Source organism: Musa acuminata, chromosome BXJ1-6 (assembly GCF_036884655.1).
Source record: "Musa acuminata AAA Group cultivar baxijiao chromosome BXJ1-6, Cavendish_Baxijiao_AAA, whole genome shotgun sequence".
Classification (NCBI taxonomy): Eukaryota; Viridiplantae; Streptophyta; class Magnoliopsida; order Zingiberales; family Musaceae; genus Musa; species Musa acuminata.
Window position 1 is genome coordinate 9,718,413 of NC_088332.1, and position 22,371 is coordinate 9,740,783.

Here is a 22,371-nt window from a genome sequence, read left to right on the forward strand (position 1 = left end):
ACTATATACTTTGCAGTGTGAGGCTTCTAATGTTAAAACACTTACCGGACATTCTCTAGGTTTGTTGCTTTATTCATATTCTTATCTCAGAGCCGGACGAATTAGGCAGTCTCTCCAACCCTCATGCCAAGGTTTTCTAATTCACATAAAATTGAAGGGGAAGAAAAAAAGGCAAACCATAAAGCTCATGGCACGTTATAGGAGACGAATAGTTTAATGAGGCAAAAGTGCCCTTTTCCCGTCCTCATTATCGTCATAAGCGGTCAAATCGGACGGATCAAACCCGAATTGTCGATGGATCGGATCTTTTGTTATTGGAGTTGGAGATCCGATCCGTTTGCAGCCGTTGCCGTCGCTTCTCCGGTGCGCTCCCCCCCGCACCCCCACCCCCCCTCGTTATATACTCACTCTTGGTACTTGCCCGATCACCCCTCTGACCCCCGACGCCTTTGCTTCAAGACCGCTAGGGTTTCTTCGCCACGTCTCGCTTTCGTCGGATTTGGATTCGATCGAGTTCCTCCCCGATGCCCGCTAGATCGGGCGGCAGGAAGTTCTCCTTCGATCTCCTCGCCGGCGACAGCTCCGGCGACGAGCGCAGCATCCTCCCGCGCCTGGATTCCGACCCGATCCTCTCCAACGGTGGCGATGGCGTTCGCTCGCCCCGGCGGAGGCGGAAGCACAAGGCCTCTAAGAAGAATAAGAACAAGATGGCGGTGGACGGGCCGGCGTCGGAGGATCTAAGCGTTCTAACGGAATTGGGCGACGTGAAGCCGTCCGTGGTCGAGAACGGCCGGTGCCAGGATGGGATCGGGATCAGGGTATTGGAGAATAGATCGGTGGTAGAGACGATTTGTGAGAACACGGTGGTGGAGGCGGCGTGCGAGAATTCGCAGGTCAGCCGTGTCTCTTTTGCGGAATTGAGGCAGAGGAATGTAAATGGGAGCGCGGCTGAGGAGCCAGAGGAGGATGCGACGAGCACCCGAGAGAGATTGGCAGGGCAATGGAAGCCGGAAGCCAATGGGGCCGTCTCCAAGTTGGCAAAGGAGTCGTCCCTGGACTGGAATCGGGTGATGGAAAATGATCCAAATTTTATAGGAGGTAAAGTCCTAACTTAAGCCAATAAAAGTTTTCTTCGATGTGGACTAGTAATAGAATTCGTTGTTGGAATGGTGCAATTTTACGGTATGTGTTGTGCACAACTTTTTTTCGTTTTGGAAAAGCAAAAACAAAAGTAGCCTCAATCATTAATGACCTATACACGATAATAAAGAATAAAAAGGTTGTAAAGTCTTGAGAACGGGAACATCACAAATTTTTTATTATACTCAATGCAATTTTGCAAGTTTCCACTGCTTAGTGTGAAGTCTGCCCATGTCTCCACTGCTTGCTTCAGTTTTCCCAGTGGCGTTATAGTAAAGGAAGAGCAAAACCACTGATATTTAGATTTTTTTAATGCTGATGTAGTTGTATTTAAGCCATTAGCACAGAATTTTTGGTTGATATGATTTAAGATGTGAACGAGAATAGATATTGGGATGTTCAAGAACAGGTTTTGCAAGCTCTAAACAGGGATGTGATACTTGATTGGTGTACCAGTCTTTCTTTAAAGCATTAGGATTGCCAGGTGTTATGAACTTTGGAAAAGGAATATGCTAATTTATTTATTTATTCAAAGTGTCAGTCCAAAACTATCACAGAGAATGTTGAAGCATAGAAAACATCACTAAGGTCAGAAAAAAAAAAATCCAAACTGCAGACTGTCTATGGTTTATAGGGCCTTCCTTCCATGATGATTCCGATAAGGACAATCCATATAATATCTGCCCAAGGTAAAGAATCACAAGAGAGTGATCTCAAGCACCGTTTTGTGAGTAATTTACAGCTGTGTATGTTCCGATTGATCACCCGGAATCACCATCATATTTAGGTCGACATACTTGATTCCCAGAACATAAGTTAACAAAACCATTGGAATCTGCAGATCCTTACCAGACAAAAGTTCTTATTTTGACAGTTTGTTTGCTAGCCCAATTGGGTATAATGTAGTTGTTGAGAAAGTACATAGGAAGGGCACTAATAGTAAGGACACTGTTAATGAGAGTGAGGCGACCACTTAGAGAGAGGTGTTTGGCTTGCCACCAGCCAAGCCTGTTTTAAACTTCATTAATAATGAGTATCCAATCAGCTTTCTCAAGATTACTTTGTCTGGTAGGAAGTCCCAGCGTTTTGATGGGGAAATCTAACAAAGAGATCAGCGATGTATTTGTGCTTCATATGACCCACATTGATAAATCTGGCAATGGCCTTCATGTAGTTTTTACTGAGCATCACATCAAGTTCAACGGTATATAAAGTGGCTTAGGTCAGCCATGTGTTCAGCTGTTGGAGAAATCAAGAGGGTGCAATTATTCCTATATAAGTTAACAATTTCATTGCTAACATAGTCTGACCCAATACCTTTGATCAGATGATTAGAGATCACCTATCTTCTGCTTCCACCAAGGATGTCAGCCACTAGGATGAAGATGCAGGGAGATACAGTTGCCAAAGATCGTCAACAAGAAAAGCTGATTTGGAGATTTGCACACCTTTTGAACCCATTGACACTATCTTGGTTTAAAGCCAAGCATCGATGATCCATAATTCCATATTCTTTTGAACACTGACTAGGAGATGTTAATTATTCATTAATCTTTGTTTTGACCTTTTAGCAAGCACTTTGGAGAATACCTCTCACAAGGATATGAATCAAACTGATAAGCCTATCAAGTGCTAAATCTATGAAATTAACTTCATTGGTGTAGACGTTCTTGAAATGTTGACAAAACCATTATAAATGTAGAATAGGTTTCATAATAAGGTCATCAGTTCTAGGGGTTGTGTTTTCCCAAGGTTCCTCATTGCCGAAAAAATTTCATCCTTTGTGAAAGGCAAGTCAAGGCCCTTTAGATTCATCTGTTGATCTGGGTAAAATCGGCTCTTATTGAAACAGTTGAATTGAGAGCTATGCTTGATTATGATTGGATGAAATAATGAATGGCTGAATGGTTGGATCAATTAGTAAAAGACATTGTGTTTTTCCGATCTATGTTTCACTTATTTGCAGGTTTTCACAGTCCACATGGTTGAAATATGTGATTGGAATTTTTTAAGGAAAACTCTAGGAAGATGTGTACCTCATTGTAGGAATTTATTTAATCTGCTAATTTTATTCTACTATGATTTAGGGCTATTATTTGGTCAGTAGGTTTAGCCCTCAGAAGAATCAATGATGGATGTTATGTATCCCATTGCAAATTGCAAATACTCAACCTAGATGACTTGTTGTTTATCCTTTGTTATTTTGGCTTTCAATTCATTTTAAGTATTCCCTTCTTAGATATTGCCAGAGAAATAGTTATCTGAATATCTTTAGTAGTACCATAGCATTCTATCCGAACTAATACTCTAGAAGGGTTCTTAAACCAGATTCTAATTTATTAGAAGCTTGTGTTGGTTATGTTTGTTACTTATGCTTTTTTTGTTAGATTTTGTTGCATTTGTCCACTTATCCATAAGAACACTCTGTCTTGCATATACTAAAATGCCAGCATGTAAGGTTAGTCTTTTTATTTTTTAAAATTTAGTTTATTTAAATTTGGACAATTATGTTGGAATGCAGAAGAGCGCTATTTTTCTCCTTTAGATTTTCGTTTTTTTCTATGTAACTTGTGATTGACAATTTGCACATTGTCTTGGATTCTTTTTACATATCAATTTTCACTTGTTCGCATGATTATTAATACAAAAATATATCTTTGTTCTTGGCAGAAGTCTCATTCGTGGGCAGATCACCATTTAAGTACTTCATGGGAGAGATTTACGGTGGCAGTTCCCTTAGAGGCACAATATCTGCTGGGAATGAGAAGAAAAGGCAGAGGGTCTACAATACTATGTTCCATGTGCCATGGAGATGCGAAAGGGTATATCTACAATCTTAGCATATAAAGATGAACAATTATCAAAGTCATAGATATGCATCCAAGATAATTTTATTAGTACTACCAATGGCATAGGTTTGTCCAAGAACTTGGCAACCTAGTTTGTTTTTGAAGTTGTTCCTCTATCACAAATGAATTTAGTCATTTACCTAGGTTTAGAGTTGACCATGGGTCATGCTAGTTGCCATTAAGCCTTGAATTTTGCCTATAAAATACTTTCATATTTTCCACATTGTTTGGACACATTTTATCTAATGCATTTTAACCATCATACTTTATGTTGTCAAAGCAGAGCAAAGAACTAAAGAAGATGTCTACTAAGAAAAGCTGATAAACTGGATAGTGGCCCTCAATGAGGATAATGTAAAGGCTAAATTGTTGGATGACTTGTCTTGAATAAAGAATCTAATTGGATGATCAGAAAGCTAGGCTAGTTGGACTTGGGCCTCGATATTGAAGTCAAAGTCAGGCCAAAGATGACCATGGGCATAGACATATTTCTGCTGGTTGACACCCCTAATTATCCTTATGTTTATTTTTCGCTATCATCACGAGGGATTTAATGACAACTAACAATACATGCATACTCCTCGTTTTCCAATGTGCCAATGGTTGGCTGCTATATCTAATGAAAGTAGCTCACAACCTCACACAATCTGGTTTTGAGCTACATACTGATTACACTATTATGAACATGTCCAGATAGAGACCATCTTTTGCATAAATTATGTGGACTCCTAGTACTCTTTGTTCTCTATGATGTGTTCAATAAATGAGAAAAGAATTAGATGTTGCAAAATTGTCAGAAGAAGTCACTTGAAGTATCATTATAAGCTACTAAATTTGCATCCATTAGGAGTAATATTTCTGATGCTGATCACAATATGCAGCTTATTATTGCAGGCTTCTTTGTCTGTTTGGACTCATTTTTGTCTTTGCTGACAATAATGCCTGCAAGAATTGCTATGGCAGTTTGGAGGGTGCTAAACACTAGGTGGGTTCCAATCTTTTTCTTTATTAGTTTCCTTTCATTTTTAGGATTACGACATTATTGCTAAATCCAAGGTGTGTGACATATTAATGGTGAAGTTTCAATTTGGTTTTATGAATTCTCTAATAAAAAAATATTTGTTTCTTAAATAGCTTATTTGAGGCCAATAAGTTTATAAATAGAGGGCCATATGGCTGTTCTGCAAAGATTTTGTTTTCATTAATAAATAATTAAGATTAGTTAGCTGGTTTGGTGTGCCACCTTTCTAGTCTATCTTTCACTCTCCATGTTCTCTGCTAATTCCCTTTCTGTGGCACACCATATTCATTGAGAGCTCCTGCCTTGTACTATTTTTGCATTTTATCTGGTGTAAATTTGTGTTAGAAATTAGGAGGCGAGAGGTAAATTTGTTCTCTACTTGGCCTGCCAAGAAACATGAACCAAATTCAGTATTGTTGACTCTGCTTGTTGGCATTATATTTCCTTGGCAGGAAGTTTTGGAGACTGAGTGCTGCTGAATTGTCAGATTTTGGCTGTTTTCTTGTGTTGGCTTTAGGTGTTGCTTCTCTACAGTTAGCAGGTACATTGCCCGCATACTTTAAGCTACATCAAATTATTCTATATCTTCTAACCCTTATAAGTGTTGCCTTTTACCATGAAATGACTTGCGCACTGTACCTCGTACAATTGCCTACTTATGAATCAGATATTAGCCTAATATATCACTTCATACGAGGACAAGGAACCATTAAATTGTATGTGGTGTACAATGTATTGGAGGTGAGCTGATAGGGCACAAGAATTTTTTTAACTCTGTTCCTTTGAAGATTGATGCTAACATTTAGAATTTGTTGCAGATATTTGACAAACTTTGTCAGTCATTTGGTGAAGATGTTTTGCAAGTTCTCTTCGACTCTGCAGAGGGACTTTCAACATGCCCCCCAGATAATATGAAATTTGAACTGATTAGATTTATTCTTGATGAAGCCATTGCAGTCATTGCTTTTGATATCCTTTGTCACAAATGACTTCTCTTTTTTCAAATTCTGCTAGGATGAACATAGTAAATATCTTTCCTTAACTACTAGTACTTGTCCATTCTTTTATATTGTTAGCTCAGGCTATCACGTTATCGACTTGCATTATTGCTCACAATAATGCTGTGCTTGCTCTACTGGTGTCAAATAATTTTGCTGAGATTAAAAGCAATGTATTCAAGCGTGTTAGCAAAGAAAACCTTCACAATTTGGTATACTATGGTGAGTTTGTTTATATTTTATCAATCTGAATCATTTGAACAGGTGGAACTCCCATGTTATTTCCTTTGTGTTGCATTGCCTTTTAGCGAGTGACTGCAATGGGGTGCCTCTTTTTCTATTCACATTATAGGTACCGATTGTTAATTGAAATTGCTGATACACAACTATTTTTTGGCTAGGAATTTAATATTAATGGTATTTATGGACAAAATACATGAAATATACACATTGCTGATTTTTAGCCTTGATTTCTTGCATGAGATGATTGTGAAATAGAAAATCAATCTGCTTTCACCTAATGTTGGTGATAATGAATTAGCCAACATTTTGTGATCATCCTAGAGGATGATGTGCTTTCAGATAGATAATATGTTTTTGTACTTGTTTGATGTGGTGAAATATTTAAGTACCAAAAATCATTCTTCCAAATGATGCAATGTTCTATTTAAACATCCTAATTGTCCCACATTGGAAGTGTGAGGAGGATTATATTAAGGCAAGATGAGTCCATAGGTATTAAATTGACCTAAGCATTTTCGGTCATGTGGTTTTAGGGCTTTAGGTTATTTGACCGATGGTCTGATTGATCCAGGTTGTGACAAATATGTGGACCTAGTACTAGGTAAGGTGAGGGGACTGAAGTAGGAAGGAACTGCCCACGGTGGATAGGGCTGGAGGCACTTCAAGTCTTTACTTTTCTATTTTCCAACAAAATTTCTTGGTTGTTTGATGAACTGCTGTGGTATATTGTTGAAGTAGCTTAGAAAGTTGTATTGAGTTCCAAGTAAAAGTTACTTACTTCTCTTTATATTCTAACACTGATGATCAGATATAATAGAGAGATTCCACATCACAGCTTTTGTGCTGTTTGTGCTAGCTCAGAATATCTTGGAGGCCGAGGGACCCTGGTTTGAGAGTTTTATTAGTGTAAGTTGCATCCTCCATTGGCAAACATGGTTTTCTTCTCATGATTAGTGTTCATATCGAAGAGTTTATCTCAATCATTGTATAAGCTACCAATAACTTTTACCATGTTCCAGAATGCCCTTCTGGTTTACATGTGTGAGGTGCTTGTTGATGCAATCAAGCATTCGTTCCTGGCAAAGTTCAATGAAATAAAGCCCATTGCATACTCAGAGTTTTTGGAAGACCTTTGTGAGCAGGTAAATCTAGTTCGTATTTGGTTATTGTTTTTCACATTTTAAGATATTTTAGCTTAATGTGCTTCCAGGCCATTGATTTTTAACTTCTTGTGGTGAAGTTCCTTTATAGTGCCCGGAAAATATAGACATGGGAAATGGTCACTACAGAAACTTTTACAGGCATTTTCATAGAGCATAATAATACAATCATACTTGGACTATGTACATAAGCATCACATAATACAATCACATTCTGACACAGAAAATTTATGCAATGCAATCTATGATCATCATATACATAAGTGCAGTATTTATATATACAGATAGCATTTATATGTATTGCCAATGTTCAGTACCTTTTGAAGCGTTGTATAGATAAGTAATCTATGTATACTGTCAGTAACATAAACAAGTTTACATGGTCCAACAGTCCTAATATTCCAATATTCAGTACATTTTGAAGCCTTGTATAGACAAGTAATCTCTGTGTATCGTCAGCAACATAAATAAGTTTAGATAGTCCAAGAGCCCCAATATTTTTTGAAGCGCGGGTGTCTGACATAGGCATAACAAGCATTTAAAATATACATGTTTCATAAGAATAACATGTATTTTTAAGTATCTGATGCTGGTAATGGTGTACTGAATAGAAATTTATTCAAGTATCTTTTCTGTTCTGAACAGTGATCTGTTCAGAGTACATTTTCAACTTCTTTCTGTTCTGTTAACTTGAGCGAATGTGTACCATATGCTACCATTTTACAGATTTTGCTCTCATAGTTTATATCAAAAAGTAGTTTGAGGATGAGTCTTGGTATAGTGGTAAGGTTGCTCCTTTGCAACTTTTTTCTAATGTTTGAGTCACTAAAACTGTATATTCGCTTGCGGGAATGTTTCTATACGCATTGACCCTTTCCACACTCTGCATAAGTAGAAGGCTCATGTACTAGGCCACCCTGTTTTTTAGTTTGAGCTGTAGAAACTTAGGAAGTAACTGAATAGCAGCCTTTAACAATGTGAATCCCCACACCACATGACTATTTTCATTTTCCAAAGTTCTTTCAATAGCCAAAACTATTGGTTTCATTTCATGTCTGCTCTAATAGACATGTTTCAGTGGTATAAACTATGCACAAAAAGACTCAAATCTAAAAATATAAAGCAGTGGTACTAACAACTTTAGTAGGTTCTGATTTCTTGATGGCTTTTGAAATCAATGGATAAATGTCTGAGATATCAGCTTCAGTTTCATTTTGACGGGCAATCTAACCTTCATGTTAGGGTTCTTGGTTAAGCAAATCATCTAAAAGAATCTAATCAATCAAGTGTAACAATGGTTGAAGTAAACAAGACTTACTATATATCTAACTGGGTACATCTAGCATATATAATCTTTGTTCAATTAGTTCTACTACTGTCACTTTAAATCTCAACTTTAGCATTGCATAAATTATATACTGAGGAGATATAAATTTAGTAAACATATTAATTTATAGAATAAGCACAGCCATAAGAATTCCATGTAATTTGAATTTAATCACATCAGACTATGGGCACAAACTTGACTATTTCTGATTCCATGGTATTTTCTTGTTTATATTAATTATCATACAATAGGACCTCTTGGGAGGAGTCCTAATAATTTACTTATTTACCTTTTTTTGAACAGTGTTTTTGTATGTATCTGTAAGTTCCTTGGATCAGATCAAAATCTGTCCATTTTGGACAATAGAAGAACTTCAGATGGAATTTTACACCAGACAACTTTAGTAGACAACCATTTTGCTTGTAAATGTAGCTTTCTACACAGGTGTCAAATGGAACAAGTAGCCAATTGCTTAAAGATTTGGCTCTAATTGGAAGCGACTGATTAATGTGGTAGAAACCTCTAATTTTGAAAGAGGACTTTTATTAGTAGAATGATTACTTACCTCATTTCATGTTTCTGCGAGAATCTTCCTTTTTCTCGTCAGCAATGCATGTGTTATTGCTAGTTTTTTTACATTGGTGCTTGCCTATTTAATCAAATTGCTTTTAGGTTTATAGAAATTGTATTGCCCATTGCATGATATCATCTCGTAATTGACATCGTCAGACTCTGAATGAGAAGCCCGATGAAGGACGCAAAGATCTTACTTTCATACCTCTCGCGCCAGCCTGCGTGGTAGGTTAAGAGCACTGGTTTTCATGTACAACCATTGTTTATTATGATTGTCGACTGAGAACTACTTTGTAACTTGGTTTAGGTCATCAGAGTACTGACGCCGGTTTATGCTCACCTTCTTCCTTCTGGACCGCTCCCCTGGAGGTTAGTATGGATCCTCTTCTTGTCAAGCCTGACCTATATCATGCTTGCAATTTGGAAGATTCTAGTTGGATTGAGCCTGCGCCGTCTTGCCACTTGGTACATCAAGCTTCGCCGTGACAGAAAACAGCACATGGACTAACTTCTTCTTTGCTCGATTCATGCTACGAGGGATCATCGAGTTGTCTATAGTCCGCGGCTGATGAGCGTGCAATTAAAAGGTGCAACTCTCATCGTTCTCGACAAGTGCAGATACACGAGTCAGAGCAGCTTCTTTCCCTTTTATTGAGCTTTTACTAGAGCAGTCCTTACATGTTTCCTCCACTGCAACGTTAACCAATTTTGCTTGTATATGCTTCTGATCCGTTCTACCACATCTGGTCCTCTGATGGATTCAAGAAACTATTGCCTCCGTAATATTTTACGGATGGGAGTATCATAACACGTCTTTCTGAATTTAAAGGATGCTACAACTATTTAGGGTGTCATTCCAATGGCTTTATCTAACATTTGAAATGGGTTCTTTTGGTCTGCTAGGATTGGGCTCCATTACTTTCCTTCCCTTCAAGAGTTCTATTTATCTTAGCACTACTCTTTCTCGATCCTCTTGTTCTTTTTCTTTTTCTTTTTTCCTATCTCAACTCCTATTTCTCCAGTGTCAACCTTTACATCTGCAACTTCTTCCGGCCTTCCACAAACATGTTGAGCCACGTTTACTTGTGCCAAACTGTACTAATCCCATAATTGGGATTTGGAAATTTGAGGACACACTTGTAGTTTCATCTGTACAACCATACAACCCTTGGGATCGCCAGTGTTATCCTTCGTACACAAAAACAAATCAACGAATGTCATGCATGGGGGATCCATCGATCCCTTCTCTTTTTGCACTGTATTATACCCTTACACTGCCCCTCGGGGACGTCAGTAAAGAAAATGAATGTGTTGCTGCCGCGACAAAAGTCATGTCCGTCAAAGCTCGCTCGCTCTCAAGGCGACTCCTCTCACTACACCATCTGGCCGGCCGCCATCACTGATCTCCCGCACCTGGCGCAGAAGAACAGCGGGGGCACCGGCTCGCCGTCGCCGATGCCGGCGCACCGCGTGTGGTGCCACATGTCGCACGCGTCGCAGGCCACCATGCGCTCCCCGTCGTCGTCCTGCGCCCCGCAGGCGCACCCCACGGACCACGTGTCCGCGCCGCCCTCGTACCTCAACACTGAGTCCATGTCCATGCCGTCCCCGCGCACCCACACCAGCGCCCCGGACTCCGCCCCGCCCAGCAGCACCGGCTCCCAGTCCTTCCCCTCCACCCCCTCCATCTCCTCCACCCTGAACCCCTCCATCACGCAGTACGTGTCCCGCATCGCCCGCTCTGCCTCCGCTCTCAGCTCCCCCACCGACGCCGTCGCCTCCACCACTACCACCTCCGGCGGCGGCAGTGCCCGCGTCAGCTCCTCCAGCTCCTCCTGATTCGGAACCCACATGACCAGGAACCGGAGCCGGTCGTCCACGTCGTCCTGCAGTCCCCACTGCTTTACCCAGTGCTTGGCGTCCAGCACCTTTCCCGCCGCCTCTGGCTGCGCCGCCAACATGCTCCGGTACACTGTCAGAAGGTCCCTCTCCACCTGCAGAGCGCCCGGCCATGCCGGTCTAGCGACCACTACTACATCCTCGTTCTGCTCCGTCTTTGCTGCTGCTGCTGCCGCCGCCGCCGCCGCAGGCGCAGGAGATGGGAACTCCTCCAGGCTGAACTCGAGCACCCTGCTGGTGGGATTTGAGGTGCGGCGCACAAGATGGTCGCCCACGATGCAATCGCCGAGGGACTTCAGCACAAAATCAAGGAGGCCGGTGTCACCGATCGTGAGCCGCGCGGCCTCGCGGACCTCCTGCCGTGTCATCTTCCGTCCGTGCCGTTTGAGGGCGTCCACGATGACCTGAGCAGAGGAGTGGAGCCGCCGCAGCGGCCATCGGCTCTGCATCTCGGCCGCGACCTTGGTGAAGTCGCGGTATCCCTTCCTCACCGCCTTCTTCATCGCCCTCCTCGGCAATGGCGCGGGGGAGGGCGATGGTGGAAGCGGCATTGTTTGTGCTGCCGGCCGGTGCTTCAGCTCGAGGAGGAAGCGGACGAAGTCGCGGACGGTGACGAGTGGCTTAGTGTCGCGGTCGGGCAAATGGAGGTTGCGGTAGGCGACTGCGACGCGGCGAAGCTCGCGGCTTTGACCGGTGTTGGCGAGGACGACGATCAGTTCCTCGATGCGGAGCGACGACAGGACGCGAAGGGCTCGGTCGTAGGCCTCTTGTGTGACGCCGTAGCTTCCCTTAAAGAAGTGGTAGCCCCAGCGGGCGAACCAGGACGCGCCATGGGCCACGCCGAGGAGGAGACGGAGGTCCATGAATGCCTTGCCCGACACGTCCTCCACCGACACTGCCCTGGCACGCAGCAGAGTCCACGCAAGGTAAATTGAGCAAAGTAGCAAACGGCAGGGCCAATACAACAGATGAACGTGCTCATTAAGTTACCGGACGCGGAGGGCGGTGCAGAGACGGTCGAAGAGGTCCATGAAGTCGCGACCGGATATGAAGTTGGAGCCGCCGTCGCGGCCGTTGACGACGATGAGGTGGCCGAAGCCGTTGCAGTGGAGGAGGCCGTGGAGAAGGTGGCTGCGGACGAAGAAGGCGTCGGGGCGGAGGGGCTTGTCCCAGTCGCCGTCGGCCGGGATGATCAAGTGGTAACGCCGCTTCGACACCAAGTGGTGGCTCCATCCTGCTATGCCAACCAAACACGCTTGAGAAGCAGCAACAACAACAACAACAACACCAGAAGCAATCTCTGCCTTAATTTCCCAATTCCTAACACCAAAGAAGGCAAAGAAAGGTGCCGCCTTTTTCCAACATTGGGTTCCCCATGCCCCTGCTTCACTGTTCTGTTCAACCCCTGTTTCGCTACTCCATTCTCACAGACGTCGTTATCTCTTCGATTAGGTTTGGGGGTTTGGAGGTGGTTATCATCTACAACGAGGCAAGAGAACGCTGATGAAGACGCTTGGAACAATTTGGCAAGAAAACCCTTATTGATGCAATATTGGGAATAGACAGAGCAGAGATTTGGTATTTCCTCTACAGAGGAAGCAGATGATGATGTTAACACGTAGGGAATCAAGATGGACTGGCTAAAATTCTCGGTTTGGAACTTTGGAGAAGACGAAATCCCCGATTCGCAAAATTGCCAAGACCGATCAAAATGGGTTTAGCAAGAAGAAACGAGAGGGAAAACCCCTACAGAACAGAATCGTGATCACCCCATGGGAAACCCAATTGGTACCAAGAACGAGATAGGACCTCACCGCTGCAGCGGCAGTAGTCGCAGAAGGGGATGGGGGAGCGGCGGACGCACTCCTCGACGGTGTAGAGCGGCACCACCAGCCCGCTCTGCTCGTCCACCAGCAGCGTGCGCCACGTCGGCATTCCCGCCGTCGCCCGCTCCTCGATGTCGGCGCACTCTCGCACGAACCGTCGCACGTTGTCCCGGAACGCGCCGTAGAAGTCCGTCGGGCACCCCGGGTCCAGGAATGTGCGCAGCCCGTAGATCCTCGCCGACGCCTTCCTCCTCCCCGTCGGGTCCGCCGCCACCAATGCCATCGCTCGCCCCCGCCGCCGCCCCCTATTTGTATTTTGTATCTTCTTCTCCCGTCTCCCTCCTCTCTCGCTTCCCGCCGTCGGTAGCCTTCAACTACCTAGTCCATTGCTGCCAGTGAAAATACCAAATTGCCCTTGTGTTTTAAGGAGATCGACGAAGCTTGAGATGGAATAGGGGAAAATTATATGGTGTTTTAGGTAATTGAGCATAACAGACTATTGTCTCCGTCCACCTCGCAGGCGACCGACCGCTACTGCCTGCACGTGATCGGACGGCGGTCGTCCGATCTGTTTGCAAGCTTTGGCTTCGATCACTGCCGTCGATTCACTCTAACTGTCTTCTCAGAGTACGTGCGGGACACGTGGTGGGCAGTTGCGGTTTCACAAATTTCTGTGTATATAAATGCCATTAACTTATCATATTTAATTAAGTAGATGCAAATAAGCTATTGGGTATAAAATTGGTGAGCCATGTTGAGTCAAATTGATGCGGATTGGGTCAGATTGGAGTATGGTGTTCGTTGCATTGAGTGCGTCTTGCTCTCAACCTCCGGCCTACCAAAGGACAAGTGGGCCTCCAATTGGCCCCGAGAAACGTCGTGTTCTCGCCGGAGGTCCTCTGTACAGATGTAAACGAGAATCGAGTGCTTCTTGCCTTACACTGCCGGCCCCTTTCATCCCTCCTCCTCCGTCTCCGAATCCGCGTCTAGCCCTAATCTTGGATGAGAAGCCTTCCGCCGATCTGAAGAACTTTCATCTTGATTTCTTGATTGGGTTTCACTGAGATATGGGTCCTGCAAGTTCCCTATCTTGCCTTATGAGGTTCCTTATGTATGTTGTGCGATCTTTTTCTCGATCATTCGCTCAGGACTTATGAATTCAATTAACGCTGTAGGCTTTGTTGATTGGTCCCTACTGCTCAATTGATACAGAGTTTTGATCTATTCTTGTTTTCTTGATCGATTTGTTGTGCAGGAGGATTTTTCGTTCTGGAAGTGTGAGGAGGACATGATACATGCGCAATTACATGGGACAAAATGTGTGTTCTGCTTGTTACCGCTCTTACCTTATTGTTTTGGTAACTTGTGCAACCTTTTCTTTTAATTCTTTAGATCAAATGCCGTATAAACTTTGGAGAGTTCTATCAGAAGTCATATCATACAACGCAGAGTTCTGTATATTCAGTTTACTTCAAATGTCATTTATATCAGACTTACTTAGATTATTTGATATTAAAGATGCATTTCATGTATTATTTTCACTAGATCAGAACATTTTTTTTGGGTGCAACAGTCTGTAGAAATAATCTCATTTATAGGACATTTGATTTTCATGTGGTAGTTAGTCTACAGCAGTAATCTCAATTTTCTAGTACAGCCTACTTTTTTGTGCAGTGGGTTAAGAAATGTTCTCATACCAAAAGCAACCAGCTTTTCTTGCTAATGGTTTTCAAGCAAGCATTTTGTATGCATTCTTTGGGTTTGTTGGTCCTGAATGCACTTCAGCTACTGTCCATACGGGTAACCGGTAGAATTATTTAGTTGGCAGCTACCTGTCTTATGATATGGTATGTTCTTGAACCTGGGTCAATGTCAATGCAGATGGGCATGTTAATGTGGATGACCTATTCAATCCACAGATAAGTATGTGCATAAAAGATTTTCCATTAACAAGTTAAACTGGTGATATTCAGTGTATATTATCAGTGTAAGTGTATGTTGGTGAAACGATAGATATTTTCATATCTACCATACTAGTGTTTTTTATGACATCATTATAAGCATTAATAGCGAAAATGAAGGATCATGCATATACAGAAGCATATAATTATTGAAATGCAAATTAGGTTGTTATACTGAATCAAGGTCTGGTTGGGTATAATTTAACAAGCTTGTAGCCAGATTCAAAAGGTACAATGGATCCTTACCCAACTCATAGATGATTGCTGGGTCTTTTTTATAGGAATTGATTGTGTTTTGACATTTTCATACAGATGAGGACCCTAGCCCTGTGGACAAGCAAACTCAACTGGATCATATTAGTTAAATCTGGTTTGTGGCGTTTAACGTCACCTGTGAATTATCACTTCATCACCATGAATTTGTATCGGGGCTTTGTTTCGGTCCAATTATTGACGTCCATGTGATAGCCCTTTCCCAGTGGATAAGCATTAAAACTTGGCTTACATTGGTTGAAGCTGTGCCTCTGGCGAGTTCTGAGCATCTATTTTCATCTACTGGCAGACAAAGCTCCTGGATATCTGAAGAAGAATCTGGCATGGGAAATGTTGCCTCAGCATCACCTGCAGAGTCACAAGCTGTTTGTTCTGTCAAATTCTCCGGTTGATTCTTGTGTTGCTTAAAATAGTGTGACATGGTCTATCATTTGTGCTACACGAAATCAGTCAGTGTACCCTATGAATTAGCTAAAGACGAGATCTGGCTCATCTGCAAATGGACGATAGAAAGATCTTTGTTGCGTCAGTTACGATTAGTAAGAATGATGGTGTTGTGAAAAATATGGATGAATCCTCAGGAAATATTTGAGTAATGGATTGACATTAGCATGTGGTGGTACCTCAGATAGTTTATGATGCAGTTGTTCTTGGATTCTTGTGCGCACATCTCACTTCTGGTACATACTCTTTTCAGATGGTTTAGGATGCACATGTTCTGTGATCAAGATGATCCGTTGGCTTTGATTGCCTGGTTGGCAGCGGCATCCTGTGCTGCCGCTTGTCTGGATGTAGAAGACCCTTGGAATGGCCAACGATGATGATTGGCACGTGAGGCATGTTCATTACTAGTTCCTACCACTCTCACCTCTCTTTTCTTTGCTGTTCATTACGCTTGCTAGTCGCCATGCCATTTTATTCAAGTCAATGTTCAAAGGCATGTCTTTAGCTTACTATTCTCAGATGAACCTTCTAATAAATGGTGCAGATTCATGTTGAACAGGTCAGTTTCGGAAGACATCCAGTCAGCTAATGGTATTTCTTTCATTTTCTGCATTAAATTTTATGCATCTCGAAGCAGGTAGATGTCAGACTCGAGCTCCTTGAGGAGGGAGGTGGGGCAGTATGGAGTCATGGGTGAGTCGAGACTGTGCACTGCTGCCTCCACCAGTGCTAAGTTCTCATAATAAATATGCAGAGAATGGAATAGCTTTGTAAAATCTTGAGATATCTCGTCTTTACAAACAATGGAAGCGCTCTCGATACATGCATCCTATATTGTGGAAAGCCACAAAGTATCGTGACACTCAAAAAGAAAGGAAACCTTCCCGGATCTTCGTCAAATTCGTTCTCTCAGTTATCTGTCTTTGTAAATTGATTTCATGGAACTTAGGGGGGCTCTCATGTTATTAAGAGGTTATCTACATCATTTCTAGCAATGACAACTAAGGATTGAAATTTTGTAGTATTAGAGTTTTCGAGCTTCACTCAATACGGTACGGTATTGTGTACTAAGTGGAACATCAAGGCGTATCAAACGGTACATCTAATTTATGCATAAAATTCTTCAAAAAATTTGAAAAAAAAAAAGGTTAGGATAGGATTTTTAAGTTAGAAAAAAAATAAAGTAATAAGTTTAACAAAATCAATATAAATTAGGTACGAATAGTATTACATTTTTTTCGGACTTTGAGGAATAGTCTTATGTAAGATTCATATTACGGATTGTCCTTCTGTAAATATTGAAATATTTATAAAAAAATCATATGAATTATTATATTATTTTATTATAATATAAATTTTAAAATTTAAATGAATTAAATAATTATATATGTAGATATACTTGATTGTTGATTCTACCATTAAAACGAATGATGGACCTCCACGAGTGGTGGATCGAGGTCCTTGATCCTATACATATGTATATCAATATGATATGTTTGTTGGATCCGATCATGAAATTGATCTCACTACATACTGTATTGATATACCATATGTCATTGTTGCATCAATGTGGTAATGATCATAGGTTAATCGTTATGAATCACATTTGTTCGAGGTGACTCTTGAGGCATATACTGGTGAATGTCGGAGCTTTTATTTTCGCTATTGATTTGTTGCTTTATATCATATTGTTGCTCAGAGAAATATGACCAACTATCATCATATTGTTGTTAGTCGTATGATTCTTCATAATACGACGGATATGAATACGATAAGTTTCATTATGTGTCTATATCATGTAGCCTATGTCGCATCTGCTCAAATTCATCAATTATCTTTTTCTTTCTCTTTCACGCATAAACTTGACCAGTATCTTGTCGAGTTTCATGATCTGAATCTTAGGTGGTATGTGTAAAATATTGTTTCTCTGTCCATGTGTAAAATATATACCATTTGATTAAAAAGTTATTCCGATTAATATTCTCAAATTAGTTTCGATTCAATTCATAAATTATTGCTTTGTGGAGTTTAGGAGAGTGCAAATGTGAGAAAAAAAATGAGTTTAAGGTAGTTTAATAGAGTATGAAAGTGAAGTGAAGTGAAGTAGGGGAGAAGATGAATTTAAAAACCCATGAAAAAGGATTCCAACGATCATTTTGATCGTCGGAGTACTATTATAGATCGATAACGATCAATTTCAATCATTACCGAGCTATGTCGAGTGAGAACGATCAAAATTCGATTGTTACCAAGTTGTGCTAGGCGGTAACGATCAAAATTTCAATCGTTATCGTTCGATTTACCCATGTATCGTCCGATATGAGGTGGTCCTATAGCAAACGATCCACGTATCGATATACTATCGGATCGATACATACCGTTTATACCGAATGATATTATTCAAAATAAAAAAAGCTGATGATAACATCCAAGCGATACATCTTTAGCAACCGTACAGCCAGACCTCTGAAGCAATCGTCATGCCGACAATACGAACGTTGCTTCATAATTAATATATGGAATGAGGCCGTGAAGTCCCTCGCTACGCGTCTAATTAACTTTATGCTGGACATACGGAGAGCACGTGTTTCATTCATCTCTTTCGTTCTATTTTGTCGTATCATTTATCTATTTTGTCTAATGTTTCATTCATCTCTTTTGTTCTATTTTGTCGTATCAATTCTCTATTTTGTCTAACGTTTTAAAAGAGAAAAAAGTTGATTTGACTGAGTCAGACAAGAACACAACGGCATCGTGTTACGGGGCCACGTGGGTGAACAAGATCCATGGGGATGTTGGTAGAATGTTGACATATTGAAATGGGGCCACCCACCATGCTTTGTCGGGTGGCGGTACGATAAAGAAGCATCAAATCGTCGACGCAGCAGCGTGTGGCCTGGCATTCCAAATGTTGCTTTGTCGGTGTGGCGGTACGTCAAAGAACACCATCAAATCGTCGATGCAGCGTGTGGCGTGGCATTCCAGAAGCCAATAACTTCGTCGGGATCAGCGTCCGGCACAGGGAACGTCCTCCCCATCGCGCCACTAGTATCACCAAGCGACGGCCGCGGCTTCACACCCCGGGTACGCATGGAAAACGAAGGCCGAGTCCATGTTCAACGTGGAATCACGCCGCAATCCACACATCCGTCACATTTCTCACCCCAAATAAATCTTTTGCTCCTAGTAGGTTCTACAACTTTCTAGTGTTTAGATTGGGGCCAAGTGACAGCAATGTTTCTCCTCTAGAATCAATCCTTTTTTGGAGCCCGTATTGTTCATCTACTTACATACATCCCCTGTTTGACCGTCATAAACAAAAGATGGGGGTCGCCTGAGATCACAGAGGCATGCCGTGAAGTACATCTATCGGAAGGAAAAAGTAATTAAGTCACACAGGCGTTGATATCCAATCTAAGGTTTGTGAGCCAAACATGTTCTTTTCTATTCTTCTTAACAAGTAACCAACAACAACATCCTAATGTATTTTGTACAAATATCTGAGAGTCCTTCCACATACAACGTCGAAGAATGATCGATCTCTGTGCTGTGTTACGTTCTTGCCTCTGCCCACTGTCAACCAGTTGATGCTCACAAGGGCTTCTTGAGTCCCTTGAAATCCATGGTGTCAACGCATTCGTACGCCTCCCTGTGACCATCCAATTGTTTGATGAGGTCGGTGGCCTTCTCCTTGGTCTCCCCGCTGCACCCCACCTGCAGCAGCAGCAGCAGTTTCTGAAAGGCACCTACTCGCAGCGCCTCCTGCAAGCATCTCCCCTTCCCTTCTCCTTCCTCTCCCTCGTTCCTGCACAGCTTCCATAGCGCCGACACGACCAGCTCCGTCGCCATGTCCGACACCCGGAACATCTTCTTCACCAGCACCGGCACCGTGAGCGCGTGTTGCCGGGCCTTCTCCCTGCCGCCCTCGCAGCTCAGCAGCCCTTCGAGCACCGCCAATGCCTTCTCGTTCATGCTCTTCTCCGGCTCCACCAGGGCCTCTACCAGCACAGGCACCAGCCCCAGATCGACTACCTGCGCTGCCGTCCTCTCGTCGTGGCTAACCATGTAGAAGATGGCCACCAGAGACGCCTTCGTGGCCTGAGGGAAGATGGGCTCCTTGACGAGCCTGGCCAGTGCTTCCACCAGCCCCTTCGTCCCGGCAACGGCGTCCACCTTCGCTCCGCTGGATGCGAGAAGCTGCTTCACCACCAACGCCGCGCTGAGCCTTGCAGCCAAATTCCCATGCGTCAAGATCGACACCAGGCACCCGAGCGACTCGGGCGATCCGATGTGCGAAGCGGCTTCCTCGTCCAGCGGCGACACCGTCGCCAGCGCTGCCAAGATTTCCTCCGAAACCTCTGCCGCCGAGCACTCCGAGGATCCGCCGGCCACAGCACCGAACGTGGCGGCCAAAACCCGGCTCGCGCCGTTCGACGCGAAGCACCGCCGGTTCCGTTCGCTCTCCCTCGCCAAATTCCTGACCTTGGCCGCCATCTGCCTGCACCGCGCGTGGTCGCCTCGCTGGCCCGCGGCCGCGACCTCCGACAGGATGTCCACCACCTGGGTCCTGGTCACCGGAATCTTAGGCGTGGGTATCCTCTCGATCCCGTACCGCCGGTTCGCCACGCACCAGTCCTGTATCATCTTCCGTATCGCGTGGTTGGGGAGGAGCCCGTCGGCGTTCCTCAGCTCCTGTTTGGTCACCGGGCACGTCGCGTTCCCCATCTCCAGCCAAGTCTCGATGCTCTGCCGGTCGTAGGTGATCCCGGTCGATGCCGTCACCGGGTCCTTCATCAGCTCCAGCGATATCGGGCATCGGAAGTGCGTCGGGACGGTGATCTCCTTATCGAGAACTCTCCTATCCAGCTTGGTCTTCAGGCCGGACTTGCGGTTTCTCCATGGAAAGGCCATGAACAGAGCTTGGTTTCTCGGTGGTGAAACGGGAAGTACAAGTATGCTCGAGAGAGGAAGCGGTCGTATTCTATATGAGATAAGATCGGAGGGAAGGGAAGGCAACGGGGGAAGTATATATATGAGTGGATCGCCTGCGATGGAATGGGGGAAGCGTTCAAAGCGCGGGGCATTGGTGATTTGAACGTTGACCGTTGAAGCTTTACCTAATCAAACGGGAGGTCTGACCCGGTTGACCACCGGCTCGAGGCTCGACCTATTAACTCGGTTCTAATTCAAATCGCTTAAAAAAACCAAAACCAAAAACAAAAACAAAAATCGAAATCGATGCGGTGTTTCTCTTCATGTGGGAAACGTTTTCCGACGCGCAAGCAAAACGTTAGCCGCTCTCCATACGTTTCCACATGCTTACTCTCTGTGTCTCCATGAACGCTTTTCTCATCTGCCATTCCGAGTCGTCGGAGTTGCTGGCTACGTCGAGCACGGCATCTCAGTCTTCTTTGCCCCTATGCAGGTCTTAGAATAGCGGCTGAAAGCGTCGTCGGACCACAGGCAACAGTGACCTCAAACAGTCACATCAAATCTATTAATTACAGCTTCAAATTAAGAACAGAGAAGAACGAGCCAAATCGATTTGACTATAACTCTCGATCGGTCCGAGTCCAACCAAAACATTTGGGTCTACTAAAATGAATCGTGACGAGCGATACAGAGTCAACATGTTTACCAGATCAAATGGTGCTCGGTCATAGTCTTCTCGTTCGACCCAACAACAGTTAGGTCTCTTCGCGTTACAGAGACGAAGAGCAGTTTTAGGTGTTAGTACTTGGAAATGCATGCTTACCTTCCACTTTAATACTGCAAAGTTAGCTCCCGATCGGGTTTCGATTTATTGATTCAGGTCAAAATTTATGGAGCAGAGGTTGACTGATGATTGATGTTTACACATCTCGACATGCCGTGAGATTTCCATCCTTGTTTGGATACCTCAGGCAAATAACTATCACACCTTCGCTATGGTGATCGCCATGTTGCATGCAGAGTGTTTTTAGGTGACATATGGGATTATTAAGCTGTGCAAAATTCTTGATTTAAGTGCCTCGAGATCACAATCCAAAGATTCAGATGAAGTTTCAGTTGAGCTTAGAAAGGGCTTCTGATGCAACTATTTTATATGATGTAGTTTCGCTGCTCCTCCTCTCTGAATCTATTCATATTATTATGCCAGAAGATATGGATCTGTAACGCATATAAACCCAATGAAATCCAAGATTAAAAAGGTATTTATTTGGTCTGTTTGAAGAGGTCAAAAACCTTTGGGTTGCGCACTTCCAATCCGAAGAGTGTATCCGCGAGTAAAGAGGAGGAGGAGGAGCACACACAGGCACCATGTCGGCCCCTTGAATCCGAGCGGCGACCGTGGCATGGAGGTCAGACGCAGCTCAAGCGACGCGCGATGGTGGATTTCTGACTTCACGGAGGCCGGTGTCGACCTAGATCGAGATGTCAGCAGACTGTGAGGTCGGTGTTTGAATGCTGCAGCTCATCGACAGAGACAACCCAGCTGTCAGAAGTTGGCACGTAGACTTGCTGTTCTTCCTCGTAAGTTTTCGACGTAGAAGACGAGACTTGGCAAACAGAGAAACAAATGGAAACGCGAAGAACAACAAGAAAGGAAAGGAAGGATGAAGGAGAAGTAAGCGCGTGGAGGAAGCCAATCTATCAGCACTTCACATGGGCGGTGGT

General features: G+C 43.4%; 4 protein-coding genes and 1 long non-coding RNA gene across 5 annotated transcripts; 3 read left to right on the forward strand and 2 right to left on the reverse strand.

Moving 5' to 3' along the window:
- Positions 1–414: 414 nt before the first annotated feature.
- On the forward strand, positions 415–10,165 carry LOC135676128 (protein POLLEN DEFECTIVE IN GUIDANCE 1-like). Its single transcript, XM_065186976.1, has 11 exons — positions 415–1,098; positions 3,811–3,962; positions 4,871–4,974; positions 5,463–5,551; positions 5,678–5,751; positions 5,829–5,979; positions 6,063–6,230; positions 7,060–7,157; positions 7,271–7,393; positions 9,468–9,536; positions 9,619–10,165. Exons 1-11 carry the CDS (start codon positions 525–527, stop codon positions 9,817–9,819), a joined length of 1,803 nt encoding a protein of 600 aa, XP_065043048.1. The 5' UTR covers positions 415–524; the 3' UTR covers positions 9,820–10,165.
- A 122-nt stretch (positions 10,166–10,287) lies between these two features.
- LOC135675461 (PHD finger protein MALE MEIOCYTE DEATH 1-like) lies at positions 10,288–12,073 on the reverse strand. Its single transcript, XM_065185611.1, has one exon. It carries the CDS (start codon positions 12,071–12,073, stop codon positions 10,685–10,687), a length of 1,389 nt encoding a protein of 462 aa, XP_065041683.1. The 3' UTR covers positions 10,288–10,684.
- Positions 11,884–12,997, forward strand: LOC135676129 (uncharacterized). The gene is made up of 2 exons (XM_065186977.1): positions 11,884–12,555; positions 12,663–12,997. The coding sequence occupies exons 1-2, from the start codon at positions 12,179–12,181 to the stop codon at positions 12,712–12,714; spliced, it is 429 nt and encodes a 142-aa protein (XP_065043049.1). The 5' UTR covers positions 11,884–12,178; the 3' UTR covers positions 12,715–12,997.
- Positions 12,998–13,870: 873 nt separating this feature from the next.
- LOC135676130 (uncharacterized) lies at positions 13,871–16,535 on the forward strand. The gene is made up of 3 exons (XR_010514146.1): positions 13,871–14,147; positions 14,292–14,394; positions 15,310–16,535. It is a non-coding gene; the product is annotated as an uncharacterized LOC135676130 (long non-coding RNA).
- Positions 16,536–19,075: 2,540 nt separating this feature from the next.
- Positions 19,076–20,851, reverse strand: LOC135676131 (U-box domain-containing protein 21-like). Its single transcript, XM_065186978.1, has one exon. The coding sequence runs from the start codon at positions 20,623–20,625 to the stop codon at positions 19,306–19,308; it is 1,320 nt and encodes a 439-aa protein (XP_065043050.1). The 5' UTR covers positions 20,626–20,851; the 3' UTR covers positions 19,076–19,305.
- Positions 20,852–22,371: the final 1,520 nt, after the last annotated feature.

Bases quoted from the DNA above. Each gene is read 5' to 3' on its own strand.
- LOC135676128 (XM_065186976.1), top strand. From the start codon at position 525: ATGCCCGCTAGATCGGGCGGCAGGAAGTTCTCCTTCGATCTCCTCGCC. The intron at 5,752-5,828 runs GTGAGCTGATAG...AATTTGTTGCAG, and splicing joins TGGTGTACAATGTATTGGAG to ATATTTGACAAACTTTGTCA. The intron at 9,537-9,618 runs GTAGGTTAAGAG...AACTTGGTTTAG, and splicing joins CTCTCGCGCCAGCCTGCGTG to GTCATCAGAGTACTGACGCC.
- LOC135675461 (XM_065185611.1), bottom strand. From the start codon at position 12,073: ATGGACCTCCGTCTCCTCCTCGGCGTGGCCCATGGCGCGTCCTGGTTC.
- LOC135676129 (XM_065186977.1), top strand. From the start codon at position 12,179: ATGAACGTGCTCATTAAGTTACCGGACGCGGAGGGCGGTGCAGAGACG. The intron at 12,556-12,662 runs GTGCCGCCTTTT...CTCTTCGATTAG, and splicing joins ACCAAAGAAGGCAAAGAAAG to GTTTGGGGGTTTGGAGGTGG.
- LOC135676131 (XM_065186978.1), bottom strand. From the start codon at position 20,625: ATGGCCTTTCCATGGAGAAACCGCAAGTCCGGCCTGAAGACCAAGCTG.